This window comes from Corvus cornix, chromosome 14 (assembly GCF_000738735.6).
Source record: "Corvus cornix cornix isolate S_Up_H32 chromosome 14, ASM73873v5, whole genome shotgun sequence".
In the NCBI taxonomy this organism is placed as follows: domain Eukaryota; kingdom Metazoa; phylum Chordata; class Aves; order Passeriformes; family Corvidae; genus Corvus; species Corvus cornix.
This window is the reverse complement of record NC_046344.1, coordinates 8,138,265-8,163,144: the sequence shown is the minus strand read 5'-3', so window position 1 is coordinate 8,163,144 and position 24,880 is coordinate 8,138,265. Positions and strand designations below refer to the sequence as shown.

Below are 24,880 nucleotides of genomic sequence, written 5' to 3'. Positions count from 1 at the left end.
CCCACTCTCCCCAGGGGCAGGTGTCCCTCCCCACTCACCCCTGGATGCAGAGAGCCAGTACAATTCCATCATGACCCTCCAGGGTCTTTTGGCACTTGTATGTGGTACAGGTATCCCACACCTAACAGGAAACACAAGGCAGCAGCTGGAGCCCCGGGCAGGATGTCAGCACCCGGAGCAGGAAACTGCCTGGCTGTCACTTGGGCACTGCCTGCTGGGCCCCCAGGCCTGGGAGGCCTGGCTAGGAAAGGGAATGCACTGCAGAGGGTCAGGCTGAAGCTAATGAGACACAGGCCAGCAGCAGGAATCAGCTCTGCCTCCCTCAGCCCAGGCCAACACAACACACTGAGACAAAGGAGCAGCACTCAGCTCCTGCTTTAGCACTTCCCACCCCATCCCAGGGCTCCAATGGCACAGCACAGCTTCCTCTGCCACTGCCAATGGCTTTCTCCTTGAGCACACACTGCTCTCTCAAGATGAACATGGGAATGTGGTGCCCAGAGCAGCCAGGACAGGGGAGAAATCTGCTCTCCTTGCCTAAAGTATTGCAATATCCATTTTCTTCCATGTGGCTCTAGAACCAAGGAAACTAAAGCTAGAAACTAAACCAAAGCTCTGCTCCTGGCAGGGTTAGTCACGGCAGCCCATGAGGGTCCCCAGCCTGGCCAGCAGCCACCACGGTGACACTGGGAAGGGCTGTTGAGGCTGCACCGGGGCAGTGCTGTCAGTTTGAGTTACTGAAAACAGGACAAAGAAAAACAAACATGCCATAAAATAGGGAAAGGACACATTGGATCAGGGAAAAATGTTTTGTTCTAAGATGACTTTTTATAACAGAGGAACATAAAATCAGAAGCTGAAATAGTCCTGAATACCCTAAACGCCACATAAAGCAAAGCCAGCAGCTGCAGGAATGAGATTCTAATCAGGGCTTTGCAAAGATCTCTGTTTGTCTCTCAATTTCACTGTCACATAATGTTTCCTTGCAGAGAATTTTGTCCAACTATAATCACAAAGAATCATTTGATTCTTTGGAGGAAACTTTAGGAAGCAACATCCCCCCACCCCACAAATGAGCTCAGCTTCTGTTCCATGTGCGAATGCAGAAGGTGCACGGAAGAGGGAAGCTCTTACCTTAATGGTTTTGTCTGAGGAGCCACTGAAGAGCAAGTCTCCTATGGAGTACACACACAAACACCACACGGGGCCCTGGTGGCCCACAAAGGTCCCCTTGCACTTGAAGATCTGCTGAGGATCATAGGCTGCAGAAAAGAGAGCCATATGAGGGAAGGAGAGCAGTGCTGCTGCTCTGCACACCTGTGACAGCACCCAGGAGGGCTCCCTGGGCATCCCCTACACCCAGCCCGACGGAATGGGGACCACAGGGATACTCACATCCAAGGATGCCCATGTTGAGCCGAGCATTGATGTGGGAGAGCTCATCCTGAAAAACATAACAAGCTGTGTGAGCTGCGAAGCCATCCAGGCCAACCTGCCCTGGGCATGGCTTTGGGACTGTCCCCTCCACTGCTACAACCCTTCTTGTCTTCTTGACTCCCAGAGGGTCCTTCCTCAGTGGCCAACTCATCCTCTGACCAGAGGTCTCTCCTCTATGACTCTGTGACTGCCACCATCCCTCTGTCACCTCCCTCCAGAGACCACAGGACTCTGACAGCACCTCAGACCAGCACTAAACTCTTCAGTATTCAGACAGGCCCAGAAATACCTTTCAGAACATACTGTCCTCACTCTGCTTGGATCTGCTTATCTCCCTGCTTTCTGCAGGCAGGGAGGAGGGGACAATGCCCCTGTAAAAGGCCCAGCCTTTGGAGCAGAAGGCTCTCCCCAAAGCTTCCCCCCACTGCAGGAGAAGCCTAGTTAGGAGCAGAGCCAGCTAACTCCATCCCAGGGCCCCCCCTCACATTCAGCATGGAGGCGTCCCTGCGGAATTCCATCAGGTCCTCGCTCAGCTTGCTCTGGTTCTCATCCAGCACATCTGCAAGAGAGGGACAGGCCCACAGTCACTGCAGAGCCACTGATGGCATCCCAGGGAACAGGCAGAGGGCACCCACTGCCACCCAACTCAGAACACACTGCTGCAATCAGCAGGGAAAGCAACCCTGCAATGCACCACCCAAAGAGCTGCCCTGTCCTACAGCTCTGACCACAGAGCTCCTCTGGTGCAGACTCACCAAACTTCAGCTCCAGGTTCTTCTCCAGCTGGTCGATTTTCTCGGAGAGTTTCCCCAGCATGGAGCGCAGGAAGGCGATCTCCTGGTCCTTCTGGGCCATTGCCACCTGCATCTCATGGAAGCGATCGTCTGTCTGCTGCAGGAACTCCTTCAGACCCTCAAACTTGCATGTCTCCAGGTGGGTCTCGTAAGTGTCCTGGTTTCCTATGAACGTGCACCTGAAGGGAAGGCAGATGCTGGCTGGAGCGGGGCTCACGTAGAGATTCCTTGCTCAGCTGGCTCCTCAGTGGAGCTTCAAGGCCTGTGTGGGTCCCCAGCTGCCCTGCTCCTTCTGCCAGCAGCAGGGATACTGTGGTTCATGATCCTTCAAAGGCTGGACTTGATGATCTTGGAGGTCCTTTCCAATTTTAATGACTCTGTGATCTTGCTGGGACAGGCCAACTGCAGGACAAGAGAGGCCAAGCAGCTCCCATTCTTCCAGCCAGGGCATTGGCCCCAAACTGGACAGTCTGTCTGGGCAGTTGCAAGGAAAAGCAGATCTTGGGCAGGAGACAGAGTGTGGTATCAGTTTGCTGTTTTCACCAGGAGCCATAAAAACCAGTGGAAAAAACTGCAGCTGACCTCAGCAGATGCTGACTTGGGCCTGCAGCAGGGCTGCTCTGCCAGGACTTGCCTTGCTCTGCCTCTGCCAAGACATGGCTTAGGATCATGGAATCACAGAATTGTTGAGGTTGGAAAAGGCCTCTAAGACCACCGAGTCCACTTGTTCCCCCAAGGCCAGCACTAACCCACATCCCCAAGTGCCACATCTACACGGCACTAAAACTCCTCAGGGATGAGGACTCCACCACTGCCCTGTGCCAGCGCTGGAAGAACTTTTGGTGAACCCTCTTCCTGCAACAGTAAACCCAAGCAGGGCCTGCCCTGGGGCTCGGGTGACAGGGAACCCTCTGAGGCAGATCAGCACTTCCCTTGCCCTGGGACAAGGACTCGTTGGCAAGACACTGCCACGGTGCTCAAATTACTCTCGTACTCATCCTGTACTCATCCTCCTCTCATCGTGCTCTGACTCTCCTCCAGCTGTTCTTCCGCCTGAGCACTCATCTTCCTCACCCTCCTCTTCACTGGGCACCATGACCTGCCTGTTCCAACCCAGAGGCTCCGGGGCTGCCTCCCGCAATCCCTGGGGAGAGCTGCTCAGCACTGGGGAGAGCTGCTCAGAGGCCTCGGGGCCACCCCAAAGCTGCAGCAAAAGCATCAGATCCTTACCCGTATTTGGAGTGGGGGCACTTGATGTGCTCACACTCTTTCAGGTGAGCCTCCAGGTTCATTTTGAGGAGGGGAGGGCAGCTGGGGTTGTTGGGGCAGCGCACGGGCCTGTAATCACAGCTGCTCTCATGATCCCTGCCACGGAGAGAAGCAAAGGCAGGGAAAGTCAGCAACAAAGCAAAAATTAATAGGAACGACACAGATCGTTGGGAGAGGAGCAAACCAGCCCTGTGAGGCTGTCAGGTGATCCAAAGCCTCCTGCTCTGAGACTGCAATTCCAGCTTTAAATTCTCATTTGGCCAGAAAATTGAGAGTAATAATAGGCCACATCTTCACAGGGCACATCTACTTCTGCAGCTGATGGGCTGAGCCTTCAGGCAGCCATCAACAACAGGGAATAGACAGGGAAAACAGGGAATGCATTTAGGATGGGGAGGGAGATAGATTTCAAATTCATAGGATATAACCAAGGTAATTCCTTTTACAAAAAGAATCCCATCCTCTGTGGTCTCTACTTGACCACAGCCACAGAGCTTCATCCCAGATGTGAGGTGGCTGCTCTCACAGTGCACCCCGTGTCCCTGTGCTGGCACTCAGGTAAGATGGGAGCAGAAAACAACATCCTTCCCCTGACACAAGCCCATCTGCCTCCACCTCAACTGTCCCCTGAAGCCACCCTGCCCCATCCCACACCCTGGCACACCCAAACAGAGCAGCGCTGGCAGGAGCTGCATGGCCCCAGAGCTGCAGGGCAGCTCAGGCAGGCCAGGCTGGCACAGCCCTTTCCCTGGAGAGGCTGCAGGCTGGAAAAAGCACTCACTTCCTAGCACTCAGCTTGATAGTGAAGGGGCAGCCACGGGGGTCCACCTCGAAGGCGGTGGGCTTGCTGCTGGCCGCGGGCCGGCAGCCGTACTTGCAGTGGATGAACAGCTCCCCGATCTGCTCGGCCACAGCGATGTTGTTCACCACCACCGTCAGCTTGGCGTTGTCCACGGGACACTTCTCTGCCAGGGAGGGAAGGATGACACAGTCAGTGAGGGGTGAGACAGGGCACGAGCGTTTCCAAGAGCCCCTATGTGGAAATTGTATTTTTTTGCCTTCTCTAGTCAAGTCGGCCAACTCCCAGGTGAGTGGCCATGGAAGGAGCCAGGAATATTCACCTGAGGTCTGCAAGGCATTATCTTTGGGTTGTCTCGGGGCTTGGAAAAGTCAAAGTTTATGTTAATCCATAATGATTTGAGGGAGCTGCCAATGAAAGAAGCCCACACTGATTCAGACTACCATGTGCTGGCTGAAGGGTGAGTGTCATCACCAGATGCCCCATCCATAACCTGCTCCTTCACCCAGGCCTGGGCTCAGCTCCTGCTACCAGCAACCCCTGAATCCCAGAATCCTTTAGGTTGGAAAAGACCTCCAAGATCATCGAGTCCAAGCCTTGGACTGGTCACCACCTTTTCAACTGAGCACTGCCACATCCAGTTGCTTACTGAACACTCCAGGGATGGGAATTGCAATTGCAAAGCCTTTTGCTACAGATCTGTGGGTTGGGATTGATATGGCAGAGCACAGTGAGGGGATTAACATGCAAAGCAGAGGGACCTCTTGCATATGGAACACAAAAATCTTAAGACAAAAAGAGCTGCTGCTTTGCAGGACTCCCCAGGGAGCCTCCTCAGGGCCTGCTGCTCTGGTAATGCCAATGGCTTGGCTTTGTGCTGAACAACACCTTGCCAAGAGGGACACAGGCTCATACCAAAAAAAGGCTTTTTGTGCGGCCAGAGTCCAGCCCAAGCAGGAGCTGGTTAGCCCAGAGCAGCAGCCAGGGGCCTCGGCTCTCCCAGGGTTCTGCAAGAGCTGGGTGAGCTAAAGCAGCTCAGTGGGGCTCAGTCAGGGTCCAGAACCCTGGCACTGAGGGGATGGGGGAGGAGGGGTTGATGCCAAACGTGGCTCCTGGTTCTTTATCCAGGCAGCCACAGAAAGCTTTCAGTTTGAAATCAGTGGGTCAGCTCTGGGCGAGACGTATTATCCTGGGATTATCCATTGCATATTCCCGGATCTGAGAACATCCTGTGCCCAGGAGCAGGGCCCAGCACTCTCTGCAGTGCCCATTCTCCAGAGTGTACCATCAGCCCCCAGCCCCACCCCTCACTGCCGCAGTGGCACATCTGACTGACAGCTTGTTTTAAGCCCTTTGGACACTTTTCTGCAGGTTTCTCTTTAAGTGAAAGCAAATAAACCAGAAAATAACAGTGTTTTGGCTGCACCACACAAGAACAGTTCTGTACTCACCAGATGTTAAGGCACATCTCCTGCAAAATGTGTGCTGTGGAGACAGAGAGGAACAGCAGTGTCAGCGTAAAACGAGAGCGGGCAAATTATTCCCTGTGGCAAACGTTGGGAAAGGTGGGAGATACCAAAGCCTGTGGCTCAGGGGCCCCAGCAGCTGTTCTGCCTGTTTTAGCTCAGCATCACAGGGCAAACCCCAGCTGCTTGCTCAGGCAGCTCAGGGTGCAGCACAGGTCCTGCTCCCGAGAGTACTGAACACACAGTTTGGAGCTTTGATGTTCTCCCCGTTCAGGATCAGGCCAGAATTGTGTTGCAAGCCAAAGCCCAGGGGCATGTTCTGCCACACTCTGATTGATATTCCTGGGATCACAGAATCCTGGAATGGTGTGGGTTGGAAGGGATCTTAGAGATCATCAAGTTCCAATTCCCTGCCATGGGCAGGGACACCTTCCACTAGACCAGGGCTCAGAGCTCCATCCAGCCTGGTCTCGAACACATCCAAGTCCTTCCTACCCTCCATGTCTGCAGAGGGTTTCTCTACTTCGTCCTCCACTTTAGCCCATGTCATCCCTCCATTCCCCCGAGAAGCCCTCAAGGGAAGGGAAAAGGGGAAGCCTGGCCTCTCCCTGTCCTTGCCCAGTCAGCCCATCACATTCATCTCTCTGGAGCCCTTCTAAGGCAGCAGAAGCTGCCCTCTCCTGCTGTCAGGCAGATGGAACAGCTGGTTTGTAAGCCCATTAAATGCTCTGTAAATTTGAGCACTTTAAATAGGTCCCCTCTCAGTGTTCTGACAGTTTAACTTGACAAAGTAGCAAACACAATCTAACACACTAATGAATATAAAGGCTGCAGCATTTCACTGGTCCTGATCCTGCCCTGTGGATTCCCTGGAGCCTCCTCAGCCACATTCCCCTGCCACAGAGCCAGCTCTTGGCAGGGCTGTGAGTCCCTCTCTGGAGCTGTTATCTGCTGCCCTGCTCCCATGGCCTTTTCCTGCCCAGCACAGCTGCACCGAGCTCCCTCCAGAGCTGCCAGACCAGGACTGCAGATGAAGCCAGGCTGCTTCCTGCAGTGGGGTTTTTTCCACATTAACCAGTAAATCTCACTGTCTCTGTGCAGAGCTGCTTACTGGAATAGTGCAGCCAAACTGCACCAGCTTCCAGCACTTTTGGGGAATAGTACCCTCACTGCAATAAACAATCCTAAGCTCTGCTCCTGTTGCTACAGCCCCATCTTGGTGATCAGAAGCACGTCAGAAGCATTAGAGCCATCTCAAAGCCATCTTTCTTCACAAGCAGCGCAGAAGCAGGAATAATATACAGCTTCTATTAAGTCCCAGTAAAATGGAATCCAGAAGAATATTCATAATACCCCGTGCCTTTCATTTGAAGATCTCAAATCCCTTTGCAAGCATTAACTAAATGAAGCTTCAAGCCATTCTTGTTTTATGAGCAACACTTCCTTCACAAATGAAGCACAGCCGTTCCTGGGGCGCCCAGGAGCTCCTGCAGAGCCCTTCACGAGGAGTTTTCAACCTCATGGAAGCCACAGCAAGGAGACTGAAGATGGCCAGGACAGGGTGGCTGACAGTACAGCTCTCCTGGGAAAAACCACCCCATTTTAAGCAAGCCCTAGTTTTGCTTGACAGTCACCAGGGAAAGACAGAGGGGACAGTCCAGGCTTGGCTCTGGCTCACACAGGATATTTGGGAGAGCCCTGCCTTACCCCACAGGTTGTGATGACTGGATCCTTAAACACACTGCAGCACAGCTGGCAGCACAGCTTCACGGATGGCTGCTCTGCAAACACCAGGGGCTCCTGCAGGGCACACAAAGGGACAGAGACAGCGGGGATTAGTCAAACCAAGAGCCTGCAGCTCTGCAGAAGGAATAACACAACCCCTCAGTGGTGAGCCTTGGGGAGCCTGGGGCACACTGAGGATTTCATCATCTCAACATAAAATTCTGCCTGGATCTGCTAAGTTTCAGTAGGGGAAGAATGAACTTGGGAATGGTTGGAGACCCTCAGCTCATCACAAACAGGGGGCCACCAGCATCTGGCAGGATCAGGACCTGACAGCAAACTGCACAGACCAACTTGTTTGCCAATGATTCAAGTCACCAGAACTGCATGAGCTGCACTGGCTGGGACTTTGTCCTTGGTTGGACTGAACGTAGAGTTGTCAAAACTGTACAAAGCCTGAGCTTAAAAGCAATTTTAAAGCAGTCTGCACTCATGTTTTTGAAACATTCTGAAGGAAGGGCTCCTTCATTCCTTAGGAAGCAGAAACAACATTGTTTCTGCTGCAATGGGCCCATCTCTCCATTCTGTTTACCAACTAGGACTGCCAGTACAGGGCTCCAAGCACATCCTCCCAGAGCACCACGGCTCTCCAGGGCTCCAAGCATGTCCTCCTGGAGCACCACAGCTCTCCATGCTCACATTTCAGAGCATTTCCAATCAATCTCTGTGGTTTGCTCTGCCTTTTCATCCTGTGCTGCTCTCAGAAATGCAAACACAGCCCCCTGGGTTCCTAAATATGAAACACACTCTTATCCCAGATCAGTGGCAGAACGCCGCCTGACCTTTTATTCATCCAGTTTGGGGTTGGTTACTGGGTCACAAGCTAAGCTCAGTTAAAAAGCATCCTCCCCCAACGCATAGACAATTCCTTGCACCCTCCTGGGGCTTAAAATCAAGTCAGTGGGGTGCCGCACAGCCCTGAATGGCGATGGGGCTCCAAATCCAAGGGGAATTGTACTTCTCTTGCTGCCTGGGGCCAGACCACCAGCCTGAGCCTTGCAACCCACCCTGCTCTGCTGCAGGGCCAGGGAATCACACAGGACTTTGAAAGGACTTACAGTTTTTCTGGGAAGCAGAAAAGCCTCACCATTGTCCTCGCTTTCCAGGCAGGGAAATGGTACATAAGGAAGCAAAGTCAGTGGTGGAAACAAAGTTAAAAGCAGGAGTCTGAGCCAGGCACCGCACAAAATCTGTCCGTGAGAGCTCTGTGTACTCACGACAGTCCACTAAGTTACTCTTTTGACACTGAGCTTCCTAATCCTGCTCCTTCAGACAATCCCAAATACCTACTGGCTCCTCCTCTTCCTCATGGAGTGAGAACGTGGAACGCAAGGACATGTTGGACTCGGAGTGCAAGGAGCGGACGGAGATAGCGGAGTCGGAGCGGCGCGGGGTGCTGATCGGAGGCTGCGGACACAGAGCAGCTCTGGTCAGTGCAAATAATTCCCAAACTCCAGGCAGAGCCTTCAAGTTCAGTTTTCCCCTTCCACAACACTCAGCTGCTCCATTCCCAGCTGCATTGAGTGGCCCGGCTGCTGTGTGCCCTTCCCTGCACCATGCCCAGAGACAGGAATCACTTGGGTTTAACTCCCTTAGCCAGGCTGCCATCGAAATTCCAAGCACATCACTTTCTCCAAGGTGCATTCCCTGCACACTTACCGTGCACGGCCGCAAAGCAACGGTCTGGAAGAATTAATCCTTCATGGAAAGCTCCGTAAATCTCCCCCAGAGACTGCTCCAGCTCCTGCAATGTCTCTAATCTCTACAGCAGCACTTGTTGTTGCACTCACTATCTAACTTCTGCCAAATTTCTTTGCGTAAGTGTGGAGACTTCCTTCTATTGAATTCTCTGTGAGCCTGGCTCTACCGCTTCCTGCTCGGGAGGGGAGAGCGGAGTGGAAACCGCGTGCACCAATCCAGAGAAATCCCTCTGGCTATGGTGGCCTTGGGATTGGCTTCGAGGGAATGCTGCTGCTGGAATATTAAGCAGCAGCACATCTCCGAGGGTGGAATATCAACCATCAGCACATAACCAAGGTGCTATTTGGTGTCAAAGCGCGACCGGAGACTGCAGACCACGGGGTGACTGGATTTGGGGATTCAGTGCAACTGGGAGCGCAGCCACTGCAGGGTTACTCTGGAAGAGATGCTGCTGGTGGACTGGGAAAGGTGCAGAGAGGAGGAATAAAGGTCTTCGATGAGCAGAATGGATGCTTTGACAAAGAAATGGGAAAATGAAGCCAGAAGCCTCAGACACCTCAGACAAGGGATGATGGATGGGCATCTGCATGTGTCACTCCACTCCAAGGCTTGGCTGTAGCCTACGTCAGTCTCCACCTCTGAGGAGTGTTGGCTGGAAAGAGCTCTGGAGATCCCTGGCTGCCCACTGGAAAAGGGACTCTCCCTGGCCCTGGCCCAGGCCAGGCCTGGCACTGCCCAGCAGGAACAGGGAAAGCCACACAGACCAGACTCGGCTGAGTTCCTGTCCTGTACCTTGTGAGCAAAACGCTTTTCCTCGTGCTCCACCTGAGCCTTGTGAGCTGCATTCTGTGTGCCTGCCCTGGGTAAAAGTGGGTGACATCAGACCCAAGGACAAAGGCAATGCAGGAGGTCAGTGGGGCCGGCAGGAAATTCAGCAATGAAAGCTGCAAGATGAGGTTCAGAGGCTGCTGCCTTCCCCGGAGACAAAGCATGCTGCAGCCCGAGGGCAGCCTGGCTGGGCTGCAGAAGAGGAGCAGACCAGGATCCTGCTGGTTCCTCATACTGCTCTGCTACTTCATTTTTATGATCCTGGGCTCTGAGGAACTCAGAAATGCTGCATCTGCTTCCAAGCCAAAGCATAAATGTCTTTCTCTTAAAGACAGCATATTTATTGACTAAATAGGTAAACCTTAAGGAGGAATGGTTATAATGAGGTAAATCAATTTTATGTGTATCCATTAATTTTATTATTTTCCTCCACTAGTAGCAGAAATTACTAAAATAACAAGAATGACTGTGCATCGTTCCCACTCTGGGGGTGATAGGGGGGTGAGGGCAGCAAAGGCAGGCTCTGCAGTGAGGCAGGTTTGTAACCAGCAACATCCAGTGAGGATCACCAAAGGAGAGGGGGAACTGCAGCATTCCAGCATTTCCAGGAGGCAGGGGTGCAAGGCACAGAAGGTTTGTGTAAGACTGTGGGCTCAGCTCCCTGTGTCCTGGTTTGGGTAATGCTGGAGTTAACTGCACAGGGGAGAAGGGGATGTGCTGAGAAGGATCCCTCACTCCCCCTGGGCTGTGGGGACAACACAGATGGCAGAGGGTGTGCTGGCAGTTCCAGACCCTCTGGGTATCTGCAGCCTGGGTTTTGCTAAGCAAACAAGGATAAAACTCAAGAGACCTTATTTTTGCACTAAACATCAGGCACACCTTCAAACAGCCCAAGGATGGAGCACTCAAACATCTGATGGAAGATGGAGAGTTTTTGCTGGTAATTCAATCCAGCCCCTGGCTCAGAGGTGAAGTTCCCTGTAAACAACAGACTTTGGACAACCAGGCAGCCTCCATCCACAGTATCCAACTGTTCCAATATTCAGTTGCAATCTTTAGCTGCAGTTCCCATCACCTCAGCTACAGGAGCAGCCTCCAGGTGAAGGCCCCAGCTCCATGTAGGCACAGCAAGGTGGGAACCTGTGGCACTGTGTCCAGTAATCCCTGCCTTGCACACAGAACACACTGCTGCTTTTGTCTCATTAACAGCAGCTTTAAAAGGAAAGAAAAAGGAGTGGTGGAGGTCACAGGAGGGCTCTGACTTGTCTCCAACTGTCTCTCTGATGGCTGAGAAGCCCTTGGCAGCTTCTGGAGGAGGGAAAACTCAGTGATGAGGAAGGGAAATCCCAGATTATTTCTTGACAAAGCAAATGAAGCTTCCTAAGAGGGTTAGTGAGTCTGTCTGGAGCAGCAGGCAGAGCAGGACCGGGGCAGTTCTGGTTTGTCAGCACCTCACACTGCTTCCTGAACCACTCATTAATCCTCTCACTATTTTTGCTAAAGAATATTTAACACTCCAGGGAAAGTGGGCTGAGACTGTCCAAGAGGATGGAAGCTGGCTCTCAGCAGAGATCTCCCCCATTCTTGGCTGCACACCCCAGTTCATGCCAGTGGGGTTTTCAAATGAGTCAGGGAGTTTCTTCATCAGACCTGGCTAAATGAAATATCCACAGCATCCCCTCCTCTGGAAAAATCCTCCCCTCTGCCCTGTGAGAACTGCCCAGCTTGTGAAAAGGGCACTGTGAGCCCAGTACTCAGCCCACAGGTCCATGCTGACAGCCAGGGGTGGCCTGAACACTGGCCCTGCTCGTGGGGTTAGTGGTGGGCTGGAGAGCTGCATTTGGCAAGGACACCAGGAAATTTTCAAAGGACTTGTTAGAAAAAAGACCAACAACAAACAAAACCCCCACGGGCTCACATAAAACACAGCAAGATGTCTGAGCAACAGAAGGAACTTTATAGGATGCTGACAATAAAATTCTTTGCAATCTGGTGTCAAATTTATTTTAAGAAGTGCTGCAGCTCCATACTGTTGCTGACCCCAGTCTCTGCCAGGGCCTAATTCCAGCAGCAGTGATCCATTTATGCCTGGCTTGGAAATTGGGTCTTGTAACCTGACTAAGTCTACCAGTACTTAATTTGAAGTCTGCTACTAACTTGCTTAGATCTCAACAGAGCTTGTGGTTCTGAGATGTGGTTGGAGCACCACGGACAGAAGGTCCAGTCTCGGAGCTGTCCATCCTTTCACCAAGGTTTGCTTTGCTGTTGCTGGTCTTGATTTAATTGATTGAGTGAATTTAATTTCTCTCCAAGCAGCTAACCCTGGAGCCTGTTGAATCACTAAATTCCCCAAAATGAACTCACCCAGAAGTGAGTGAGAAAACTGGATACAAAATTGCAACTGCTTTTCCACCAGGATATTGGGAGACACAGGAACGGTTTGTGTGAGAAGCCCAGCACAGCCTGTAGCGTCCAACATCCCACTCTGTAGGTTCCAAACCCGCTCCCTGTGGTCAGAGGCCCCATCTGGAGGTGGGAATAGGAATGGATTCTACGGCCATAACTGCAGAGCCAGCTGGGATCCATCCAACACGGAGAGTGCCTGGCCCCAGTCATGGCCCAGACATCTCTGGCAGGGGCTGTTTCCTCCTGAGCTCCCTGCTCTCCCAGGAGCCACATACACCCTCCCAAGGAGGCTGTGGGATCTGTATTTCCCAGGCTTTGGACCCACATAACGATTTCAAGCAGTGTGAAAAGCAGCACCAGCAGCTCCAGCCTAAAGCCCCAGGTCAGAATGAGCTGCTTCCCCCTGGCACCAACCACGGGAGCAGCCAGGAATGCTGAGGCTGGTCCTGCCTCTGGGCACAGGTAACACAGAGAATGATGAGGGAGGCAGAGGAGTTCAGAGGAGCTCCAGACACCTCTCATTTCACTTCTACCCAGCTAAGCCAGCCAGGAGGGTCCTGGCAACACCTACCATGCCATCGTCCTCATCCCGTGGGGAGTAGGTGAGGGTGCTGGAGGAGGACGGGGTCCGACGGTGCTGCTTGAAAGTATTGGTCCCGTCAGCTTTAAGTGGAGTTCAAGAAAAAAAACAAGCATTTAGGCTCGTCAGAAACATTTCTGAGCTATGGGCCAGCCTCTGTAGCTGTAAGTGATCCTTAGAAAAAGACCGGGGATTCTCCAACGCCAGTTCATGACTGGACATATCAGCACAGGTAGAACAACCCTGATCTCTGAGAGCTTGCCCAGAGAAGAGCTCAGATAATATTCTGTCAGGTCCACAGGTTAAAAATACTATTAAAAGGAAACTTTATACTCCCACGTATCTCAGTCACCAATAAAAATTGCCTGGATCCAGGGAGGTCTGGATATCCTTGAGGCACAGGGGAGGCATGCTAAACTAAATATGAGATATTTGTATAGAGATCATATTACTGACTTGTATAAAAGTCTGAATGTAAATATTCGGGAGTCCAAAACCATCCAGAGTTCAGGACAAATGTAATCCAAACATTTTTCTCAGGCAGATGTTCATTTCCTTATCTAAATCAGTGTCAAGTCTTTTTGTCTCTATTAAAGGACAGACATTTGTTCTCCAAAATGAAATCAGGCCTCTTCCTATATTCACCCCACGTGCCAGGGCTCAGGCTCTCCTCACCTGCTGAGCTTTGAGGGACAAGGCACAGGAATTCGAAATGAGCAGGGACATTTGCATCCCCTCCTGTCTGAGCTAAAAATGGCCACGGGGTTTTACCAAAGCTCCAGAGTGACTCACAGTCAGGCACGGAGTGAAGATGGAAATTTTCAGCATTGATGATTGTCACAGGGATCAATAAGATTTGGTGCTGAGCTCAGTATCAAACCCTGTTGTACTGAAAACTACTCTGTTTTCAGCAGGGGCTTCCCAGTGGTACTGCTCAGTCTGCCTGAGGGGAGAAAATTCCTGTGCCTGCTCATTTCCATCATGTCAGGACACTTGGGCTGCCTAACACCAAACCCAGCCCCTCAGCACCCGGTTAATGACCACAGGGATTCTCCCAAGAGCTTTATGATCTGTAAAACAACCACCACCCTGGGATCACACACAGTGCTCTGGGGAGATACTGTACACATGAAGCACTCACGCTTTGTGATGGTGGTCACAGCAGAGAAGGCTGGTCCAAAAGTTGTTTCCATTCTTGTCTGAAATATTGAAAAAATGAATGTCAGGGCATTTAAAGCCTTCAGACTTTTCCTGAGCTGGTGAAATACTGCATACACATTCCCAGCTTTTATCTGTGAATAGCGAGATTTTAAGTGGCAAGAAAATACCATATTTCAAAAGAAAGGATGAGAACACAGGAAGCAGCCCTGTCCCCTCTCTGTGCCACCAGCAGTGGCCTTACCCCGTTAACGTTTTCAGAAGTAGTGATGTTTGTTGTGCCACTGGAGAAACGATTGTAGCGAGCGTTCTTGTTTGAGCTCATAATCTAGGCCAGCATCTGTTAGTCATGGGAAGCTTGCTCTGTGGAAGAAGAAGGACATGAAGAGAGCGAGGTTTGTTGTGTATATTTTCCTGGGCTCACTTTCCTGCAGCATGAAGCCTGAGTGTTTACCCAAACTCACATAAACCTGGATTTTCAGAAGCAAGAGGCGAGGACAAAATCAGATTCCTTCAATTTGTCCCTGGATGAATGTTCAGCATTTTTTAAATATATGATTATCTTTTAATAAGAGCCTCATTTCTCTCCCTCCACTGTTTCATTAGGCTCAAGTTTGCAAAGTCAAGAATTCCACAACAATAATCTGCAGAAACATGTGGAGTTTGCTTTCTTTAACCTCTGCTGAAACCTGATGCTGCTTCAGGGCACAATTATGCTGCTGTCCCAGCAAATCTGACAAGATGCTCTCAGTCTTTTTTAGAGCCAGGATACCCTCAGGAAGGAGCTGCAGCTCCTCTGCCATCACACAGAGATGCTCCTGGCTCAGGCAGGCAGGAGTTTCCCTCAGAGACAATGCTCAGCCAGGCACCAGGGAGGTGAAGTATCTCAGGTGTTTCTAGCAGTTGGTTTTCTCTTATCTGGGAGTGACAAGTCCTAAATCTCCAAGCTCTTTATAAAGCACCGTGATTTCTCCACTTTACAGGAACAGAAACTGAGGCTCAGAGAGAGGATCCCACCACACAGCTGTGACCTGGGATTCGTCCAGGGATTCCCACCTCCCTGGAGAGCCCTGGGACACAGGGCTGGGCACATCCTGCACACGCATTTTAAACACTGCAAAGGTGACACTCGAGCTGTCCTCGGCCAAGGTTCTGCTCATGGCCTGACACAGCACTTCCTGGTGCTCCCTGCAGCTCTGGATCCAACAGCTGTCAGGCAGCCAGGAACAGCAGCAGCAGAATCCTGAGCAGGGAATTGCTGCTCAGGTCTAAACTTTCAGAAACAACTATGTTCAAAAATCATATAAAACCAAAATTCCAAAGAAAAACCAAACAAACAGAAACCCTGAAACCAAACCCAAAACCATCTGAAAACCAGGGATCTGGATAATGTTTTCCACACACGTGACAGCACTGTCCTGGCTGCTTGCAAATGCCAGATCCCTGAGGAAATGCTGAGCACAGAGTCTGGAGCTGTCTGAAAAGCAGCAGGAATGAGGCAGAGTTGTGCTGCTGCATCAGGGAGACCTGCAGAGTTTAAAGCTGGGCTCCAGCAAGCCAGAAGTTTCGCTTGGGCCATCAGATCCTTTTATTCCTGTCCATGTTCCTGAGGGCACAGAGAGCAGAGGGAACCAGGAGGGTGGGAAGTGGAAGAGGGCAGACAAAGGGTTTGGGCCACTGGCCATGGCCCCATGAGATCTGATCACTCAGCCTCCCTCCCTCTGGCAGCCTTGGATGAGCCACTGGAGCTCTTGGCTTCCTCCCGGCAAAAAATTCCCCCTTCTGCACAAGCCTAAAAATTCCCCTCTTCAACTACAAAGCCTGAAGATGAGAGGTCTCCAGCTGGGGTCTCCAGATGATGCAGTGCTCATAAATTAAGCAAAGCAAGTACTTCTATGAGTGATGGCACAAACTGCCGCATTTCCTGGGATTTCCCATCTCAAGGTTGCATTATCTCATGTCCAATAACATGTGTATCCCCAAAAATTCCCCTCTCTGCAGGTTCTCTACATCTAGCAGTACAGCTCGGCTCACCACTCTCCTCTGGAAAAGGGATTCAGCACTCTCCTCCTCCCATTATTGGGTGGAAGCAGAGAAATATTCCACTTTCCTGGAATAAGAATCCATGATCCCTTTTTCAGAGAACCTCAGCAACACCTACCCACACACCCTTTATCCTGCATTGCTCAAAGGCAGGAGCAGGGATATGCTCCCACTTCATCAGCCATGTCAGTTAAGGTTAAGGGAACCGTGCATATCAAATATTCCTCTTGTGGTTTAGGGCAAACAGTCATTCCCAGATGGAAAGAGAGGAAGCCCATCCTGATGGAGGATCGTGGGCTGTCTGGAAACTCAGGCAGAGCTTCATTCCCTCTTATTTTCAGGGTATGTATCACCTTCAGATGTAACAGATGGAGACTCAAGCAATGGGATACACTCAGAGACAGGGAAAACAAAAATGGGGATAACTGACAGCGTGAGGATTTCTGTGATATCATTAAATGTTGGATCAGACGTGCCACAAGCAGTGACTGCAGCCACTCAAGCCACTGCAATGACCCTTCCATCCCTGCCTGGGAACCTCCAGTAAATCCAAAGTGAGACAGGGGATGTGGAACACACGGATTTTCCACTCCCTGTTTATAAGCATGACCTGTGCCTGCAGCTTGGCTGAGCAAGGTACCTGCAGCAGCAGCAGGGAGCCTGCTCGTGTCTGCTCCGAGCAGAGACCAGAGGAATGTGAGCAATGGAAAACATGTTGAGCGGAATATCAGCCAGGCTGCACGACACCAGCTGCCACAGCAATATCTGATTTCAGCCCAAACCTCTGCACCCACCATAGGCAGGAGCATTTCAGCAGAGCAGATGCCTCTCCAGAGCATTGTCTGACAAGCTCCTCACACCTTCCTTTCCATCTGAGAACCTTTTCCAACTGATATCAAAGAATTTAAAAGGAGGCAGAAAAGCTGATGTTGTTAACACTAATACCAGCCTTTGCTTGGCATTTGAACTGTGCCAACTACACTGTCCTGTGCTCCCAGGCCTGGAGGATGAGTGTCCCTCTTGGGTGGCTGGTGTTGAGAACCCAGCCTGTGACCCAGATTCTCCTTGCCTGGACTTAATTATTTTTTATTTTTTAACATGCAACATCAGTGTTTTTTACAGTAAACAAAGAGGGGGGAAAAAATCTCCCCTGGAAAAAGGAAATTGTGGGGACCCAATATTCAGTAAATCTCACAGCTGATCATAACCAGATGTGAGGAGGGGCAGGGATAGGTTTCAGCATTTGCACATCCCAGGGATCAACTCAAGGCTTTTGAGACTCAGTGAGAAGAAAAGCCTTAAAATCCTACTGTAGTATTCCAGGCAAGGAAAAACCCAACCACCAGTAGCTGCAGAGGCAGCTGCAGGGCAAAGCAGTGCTCTTTCTCCCCCCTGCTGAGAGGAGATCCAACAGGATCAGCCACGGATCACCCCCTGACTGTACCTCAAAGCTGGGAGGAGAATCAGGACCAGTGGCCTGGCTAATTCCAGAGTCCTGGGGTCTGGTGGAACTGGCACAGAATCTCAAGGGTCTGCCCTCCCTCCCGTCAGCCCCAGAGCACACACAGACCCTTGGCTGTTCCCAACAGTCCGCTGAAGATCCTGATAACCAACCTCAAAGCCCAGACTTTGAGGGGGGACACGGCACGAGGAGAAGGAATGGAGTACCCCATTCCTCACCAGCATCCTGATCAGGAGCTGGTTCCCAGTGCAGGAACCACACCTTGGCACTGCTGGGGGTTGTGCTCCAGCTGCGCTCTGGGAGAGCCACGGGCACGGCCCTGGATCCTGCAGGGAGATGTGATATGGCAAGGAGTGGCTGGCAGCCACAGTGACCCACATGGCACAGAGTCACCTTTCCAAGACACCAGCAACAGTCTCCCCCTCACACAGCCACCAGTGCTTGGGGCTCAGAGACTTGTCCTACACCTGCTGCTGGGTCTTCCTTTCCCTCCTCTCTGCCCACTGAAGCTCTCTCCAAGGGTATTCACCCTCAAGGAAACTGCTGGGCTGGCAAATTGCCCCACAGCAGGAGTGCTTGCCAGTGGGAAAGATAGGCATGGGTTATCCTGCCCTGGCTGGAACAGCCTCTGGCTGACGTGAACTTCCTTATCTCACAGCTTGGGTATTTATGGTGTAAGACACAAGATTCTGTGCCTCTTACAACACTGCATGCAGAACAAGAAGGGTTACACATCCTTGAGGGTATTGGCACATCCCCAAGGAAATACTCCGATGAAAGCTCCAACAACTCCATGGGACAAGGGCAAAGCACGCAGGTGCCAAGGGCACAGGGTGTTTGTGGGCTAATTAACTATTCTGTGACCATCAGCACCTCAGGCCCACCTCAGCAGGGTGAGGAGGACTATCAGCATCCGGTCTGACCTGTACAGCACAGGCTGTAAGAATGCAGAGCTACAGCAGATCCCTGAGATAGACACCTCTCATGGCACACCGGATGGGAAGCAGACAGTGGAGCCCAGTGGTCATTCCTCAGCTCAGGGAACACTAGGCCAGGATTCCCAAGCACCACTGCTGAGTCAGCTTGCTCCAGCTCCCAGGGGAAGATGGTGAATAAAAGCCAGCAGTGAAATCACCACATCTGCAGGTGACACTCGGCTCTTCCGAGCTGTCAATACCACTTTGGTGGTGAAGAACTTACGAAAAACCCCACAAAATGAAGGAGACAAAGAGGTTGTAGACGAGCTAAAATCTAAAAGACCTGACCCAGCAGGACATTTCTTACACTCTTCAGATGTCAGTCAGTGTAGGAAGGACAAAAAACACGAACAGAAGTTCGGCCTTACTGACAGGACGTGGCACCTTCAGCTGATGAATCTGTGGAAGAGTCTTTTAACTGTTTATAAGTTTTTCTTATAAGTCACACCAGCTTTTCTGAGTGTCTTACACTGAGGCCATAATTGTACTGAGCCGTCATCAATAAAAATAAAAGGGATATTTTTAATTGCTGCTACTTTTACCAGCACTTCCACTGACTGCAGGGCTGTGAGAGCACATTCAACAGCTGTTTGAACACTGCCATGCCTTTGAACAAATGGAGTTCAGAAAGGAAAAGCATTTCATACGGTGCTTTTCCTAAAGGATAATGAAGCCTTGGGATGGAAGAATATTTGCAATACCTCACGTTAAAACCTGAAGCTGTAACTTTAAAATGCTCCCATAGCTGGATCAAAAGTGATTGCTCTGGTGAAATGAAGCACCTCAATTTTCCCAGAAAAATAAAATTAAATTAGAAGTTAGAACAGAGGCCAATATTCAGTGCTGTTCCATGACACAAAAGCTACATTTGAAGCTTTATTTCCATTTCAGGTAACCTGGAAGGATCCACCTACAACACCATTTTTGTTAGGCAGTCCATGGCTCAACATTCTGACCCTGCAACCAAAATTGTCCTGTGTGGGCTCAGCACCTCCTCAGTCACTGCTGGGCAGGAACAGGCACATTCACAGCTCTGTCACACAAGGACCTTAATCAAAAGGTGCTTTAAAAGTTGGCCCTGCCACTGCAGAGCTGCGTGCTGTGCCTTTCACAGCTTGTGCTCTTCCACATCCTCTCTCAAAGAACAGGTCCCTTCCGCGACCATCTCATTGTTAAACTGTGGATTTGGTGAAGGAAAAAGAATAAAACCCCATCCAAGCCCCGAAACCAACACCATCCTCCCTGTCCAAGGCAAAAATCTCAGTCCTGCTGCAGTTCCCCAGGAGGGAATGGCCAACTCTGTGCAAAGCAGATCTTGATGAAAGATCTTCAGAAGCTGAGAACAGTCACCCACACCACTCACACCACAACTGGTGCTCACTAGTGCTCCTCAGACTTGTCTGACAGAGAACAAGTGGCTGCCAAGACCCCACAGGGTCCTGTGGGCTGGCTCAGCTCTGCTGTTGGTCTCCCTGCTGCAAATCTGGTAGATAGAGGGGCTTGCAACTCAATTGAAAACTCTTGAAGACATGGCAGGTCAGCAGCAAAGCCTGGGGGATGGAGAAATCTGGCCTCTGTTCTCCCAAGGATGCCAGAGGAATGTTTGTCTCTTCTAGATTCTGCTCTCCTGAAGTCCTGCTAGACCCAAAGCAATCAAAGCTCCTCTCTCCTTTATTCCTCAATTCCTGTGCCATGGCTGAGGCCTTTTCCAACTGCTTTGCCTTATGGTTGGCTGCACTGCATCTTTTGGAAAGCTGTAACCACCTCATCACACTATGGGATTCTTCCAGATTAAAGTCATAAGAAATCTGAGCCCATAACCATGACTCAAAAAGCACAAAGTGTCACTTCCACCCCCTGTTCCCCCCAACATCCTCCAAAGCTTTGACACTTTATCACACACACTCTTCTCTGCCCTCTGGATGCAACTCAAGCACTTCCAAGATCCAGCTGAAATGCATCATCTCCTTCAGAGAAAAAAACAAAAAAAACCCCCAGCAAATTCCAGTCACCTGCTCTTTTTTTTGTACAGTTTCCTTGGACTTTGCCACGAAGAAGAAGCAGGAGGCACCAACACTCATGGATCAAACTACTGATCCTGGGAGAAACAGGCACCAAATCCTTGATTCCAAAAGAAATCAGTGGATGTGGACACTTCCACCATGGCAAATTTACTGACAGCTGTCAGACAGAAGCACCACTCAGTGTCCCACAACCCTCAAACACCACGGATTAAACTCTCTCCCCCAGGGTGACTCAGAATTCCAGGGGAGGCAGCGGGACACTGCCTCTCCTCACAATCTTGGCTTCTGTGCTCACAACTCTGCCTAAGGAATATCGAGGACTTCCCACTTCTGAAACACCAGGAACAACCTCAGAACACACTTGCTGGGTTGCTGCGATCAAGCATTCCACGTCCTTGGAAAGGTCACTCTGAAGGATCATAAAATCAGCATGACAGAGCTCCAGCTGTTGGACACGCCACAGGTACCCATTTCCAAACCGGTGCTGGACTCCAGGTACCTCCTGCTCTCCACTGAGAGATGAAAACAGTTCCTCCCTCACTGCTGAAGCGGAGCAGCTTCCCCGGGAATGCTGCCGACAGCCTGACACCCGGCACCCGGAGTAAACACTTTTCCTTGGAGGAGACTCACCCTTGGCCATCCTGGAGCGGCAGAGCCCGGCAAGATGCCACCACCATACCCAATTCCTGAGTTGTGGACAGGCTTTCCCTCGGCCAAAGTGCCTCTTCCGCTACGTGTGTGCGTGTGTGGATCGCTCCCCAGTGATGTAAACACAAAGGCATGCGGAGCAGTGGGCGATATGTAAATCCAGCTGGAAAATCCCACAGCTCAGCCAATCTCCACGCTGCCTCCCAGCTTTGCCCCGGCTGCTCTGGGTTCAGTTTAGTGCAGGAAAAACAACCCTCTCTTAGCACACATGGATTTATTCCCCTGATTGGAGAAAGCTCCAGAGACAGAAAAGTCCTTCACTTGCTTTAAGGGGAGTTTGAGTTTCTCACCCTCTTTATAGTTCCCAAACTGTTCAGAATTCTGAATAACAAACAGCGACACGGTCTTTGCCTGGAGAGACAATCCAGGGAAATCCAGTTAACTAATAGCCACAAAAAAGCAGAGCTGGGGAGCAGGACTCACCTGAAATATAGACACTGATGGTGGGGGACTTCTACTGCCAGGACACCCTCTCCCACAGCTGAGGTTCTCCCAGGAGCAGGCACTGCCCCACTCCAGCCCCCAGGACACCTCGTTAAAAGCAAGAAGGTGACTCCGAAGCTCCAAGCTCAGGCTGTGCTAAAGGCAGAGCAGGAGCAGCCTGAATGGGTAATTTGGGGTGCTGCTGCCTTAGGCTCCTGGGGGACTTGCTGAGCTCAAAGAAGGGTGACACGTACCCCTGTGAGCAAGCAGCTGCCTCCTTCCTTGTCCCAGCTGCCACAACAGCCCCTGATCCAACCCACGGGCACAGGGACATGCTGGTGTGTGCCTCACCATGCCCATGACAAAGGAGCACAGGCAGGGAAGGGACAGCAAAGGGAATAAAAACCCAGAGGGAAGAAGTCCACAAGACTGAACATGGCCACGTAGTCCAAGTACTGGAATCCAGGAAGGATTTTCTCTCCAATGCCCTCCTCCTGGCACACCTGGGCTTGGCTGAGATTACGCATGAGGAAGGTACGCTCCAGGAAATCCCACACTCAGGGCCAGCAGGGCTTGGAAGGTCCCTGGGAACAGGTGAATGCTCAGCCCTCGAGGTGACCGATGGCTGAACCCCACTGAGGCTGCAAAGTGCTCAGCACTGCCCAGGAGCACCCCAGGGTGCAGGGCAGATCTGGCACCAGCACCCAGTGCTCTGCAACATCGCAGAACCTGCAGGGCTCCCTGTGCCTCCAGCAGCACCTTGGGATTGTGGAAGCTGGGAAGGGAAGGGCTGACTTCAGCCAGGGGACACAAACTTCCATATGATGCTCATCTGTGGCTTTAGGCCATCAGAGGCTGCGCTGCCACAGGAACAGGATGGTGAGGGCCCACTCAGGGATCCCCTGGATCAGGGAACCAAACCACCTGAAAACGATGGATTGGGTTTTGGTTTTTTTTTCCTTGAGTCCAATCAATATGAAAATCCCTGTTTGAGTGTTAGCAGTGAAGGCACCAGCATCCCCTGACTGGAAACACCACTTTGGCTCAGGTTTCCCACTTCCACTGGGTAAAACGTTCCCTCCCTCAGGGCAGTGTCACCTGCACACAAACCAAACCCCAGCATGGGAGCTTTCTGCGAGGATTCACCCTGTCCCTTCCCTGCTCGAGACAGGGGACCCCAGGACCTGGAAGGAATCCAGCAGACTGCAGACACTACCTGCTCCTGCAGCTTCCTGCATGATTTTAAGGAGTTTCCCTTGCCAGGGGAGGTGCAGGTTGGACATCAGGAGGAATTTCTTCACGGAAGAGGTTGTCAGGCCTTGGAAGGGGCTGCCCAGGGAGGTTTGGAGTCCTCGTCCCTGGAGATGTCCAAGGAATGCCTGGACGTGGCACTCAGTGCTCTGGGCTGGGATTGGGCATGGGGTGAACTCAGTGGCCTTGGAGGTCTTTTCCAACCTAAACAATTCTGGGATTCTGTGATCTCACACTACTTTCACTCATCAAGGGCTTTCTGGAACCATCCTTCACCCCCAAACCTTCTCCTGCAAGTCCCGAAATCCTCATTGTGGCTGGAAGCTGAAACCACTGACAGACAAACACTCGAGACCAAAATGCAGCAGCTGTTTAAGAGGAACCTGACTGCTCATTACAGGCTGAAAACACATCGCTGGGGGGAAAATGCACAGGGAGGCAAAATTAAGAGCGCTGGGATTGAAACAAAGGCAAAGCAACGTTGCCAAAGTGGAAAAAACAACTGCTAGGTCACAGTTCCTAGCACAGCTACGCCCTGGCAGGGACAACAGCCTGGACCTGGCGCGTTATGGACACACCAAACCCAGCTCTTGTAGCACGCACCAGCCCCCGACAGCACAGAGTCTTTGCCTTGGACCCCAACAGAGCCCAAAAGGAAGCTGAACCCAAGGGAAATCCTCGCTGCTGCCCTTCCCAGCACACCAGCTCAGGGATCTGACAGGAGCAAAGCATTTGACAGCGTCTGTTACCGGGACAGCAGCTGCAGCGGGAGGGGACAGAGCCCAAGAGCTCGTTTGAAATGAGTAGAGGACGGCACAATTCACAATCCACCGCCTGATCCAGACCTGCAAATGTTCTGGGACAGCTACGGAGACCTACCCCCAGATACCCCACATTTTGTATATTGTGAAACCAAAGTCCAGGGAAATGAGGGTACTGGGAGCGCAGGAGAGAAAGAGCAGCAACACGTGCTGCGGTCGGACAAGGAGTGGAGCAGAAAACGACAAAACTAAGCAGAAAAACCCCAGAGCTAAGCAGAACCTGGGGTGAGACCCAGTGAACACGCCGGGAGGGCAGCGGGGGCGGTGAGCGAGACCCGGGCGGGATTCACGGGGGACGAACAGCGGAGATGATGCTCGAGCTCCTCGGAGCGCCCCAACAGACCCGCTGGCACCCCCAGACACCGCGGGCGGTGGGCACGGGGCAGCCCCGGGAGCCTCCGCCGGCACCTCCCCGGCCCGCGGCCCAGCGCCCCCGGCCCGGCCCGGCCCGGCCCCTCCCCTCACGGAGCCGCCCGGCGCGGCCCGCCCGGATCCCCCCGGCCCTCCCGTACCTCCCAGCGGCGGCGGCGGCCGCAGCGCCGGTGCCCGGTCCCGGCACATCGCGCCCGGGCCTGCTCCCCGCTGCCGCCCGGCCCGGAAGAGCCGCGCCCGGCGCTCCTCGGGACTTGTAGTCCCGTGCGCCGCTTCCCGCCCGTGCCGCCGGCCCGCTTGGACTACAACTCCCGACACGCCCCAGAGACAGGCACTCCATGCTACAACCACTGTTGCTACTGGTTCGGCCCGGCCTCCTGCAGTGACCAATCAGACGGCGGCAGCCGCCGCCTCGGGCCACGCTGCGCTGCGCGTCGCCATTGGCACGGAGGAGAGTGGCGGCCAATCAGCGCTGGGGGAGGGCGGGGCGGCGGTCACGCCAACCGCTGGCGATTGGCTGTGTCCTCAGCAGCCCGACCAATAGCAGCGTCGCAGAGGCCATAAAAAAGGTAACGT

General features: G+C 52.1%; 1 protein-coding gene across 2 annotated transcripts in view; it reads right to left on the bottom strand.

Annotated features, from left to right (window-relative positions):
• TRAF7 (TNF receptor associated factor 7) overlaps positions 1-24,551 on the bottom strand; it is a 29,460-nt gene extending 4,909 nt beyond the window's left edge. Inside the window, exons 1-14 of one of the 2 annotated variants that reach the window (XM_039560196.1) lie at positions 24,445-24,551; positions 14,468-14,586; positions 14,207-14,264; positions 13,057-13,148; positions 8,841-8,957; positions 7,473-7,565; positions 5,751-5,784; positions 4,282-4,465; positions 3,462-3,596; positions 2,193-2,410; positions 1,923-1,996; positions 1,396-1,444; positions 1,135-1,262; positions 39-121 (exon numbers count right to left, since the gene is read on the bottom strand). In XM_039560196.1, coding sequence (XP_039416130.1) covers positions 39-121; positions 1,135-1,262; positions 1,396-1,444; positions 1,923-1,996; positions 2,193-2,410; positions 3,462-3,596; positions 4,282-4,465; positions 5,751-5,784; positions 7,473-7,565; positions 8,841-8,957; positions 13,057-13,148; positions 14,207-14,264; positions 14,468-14,548 — 1,346 coding nt within the window. In that variant the 5' untranslated portion in view covers positions 14,549-14,586; positions 24,445-24,551. Of the gene's footprint in view, positions 1-38; positions 122-1,134; positions 1,263-1,395; positions 1,445-1,922; positions 1,997-2,192; positions 2,411-3,461; positions 3,597-4,281; positions 4,466-5,750; positions 5,785-7,472; positions 7,566-8,840; positions 8,958-13,056; positions 13,149-14,206; positions 14,265-14,467; positions 14,587-21,359; positions 21,464-24,444 lie in introns of those variants that run through there. The other variant, XM_010392278.3, reaches the window with a different exon arrangement.
• Positions 24,552-24,880: the final 329 nt, after the last annotated feature.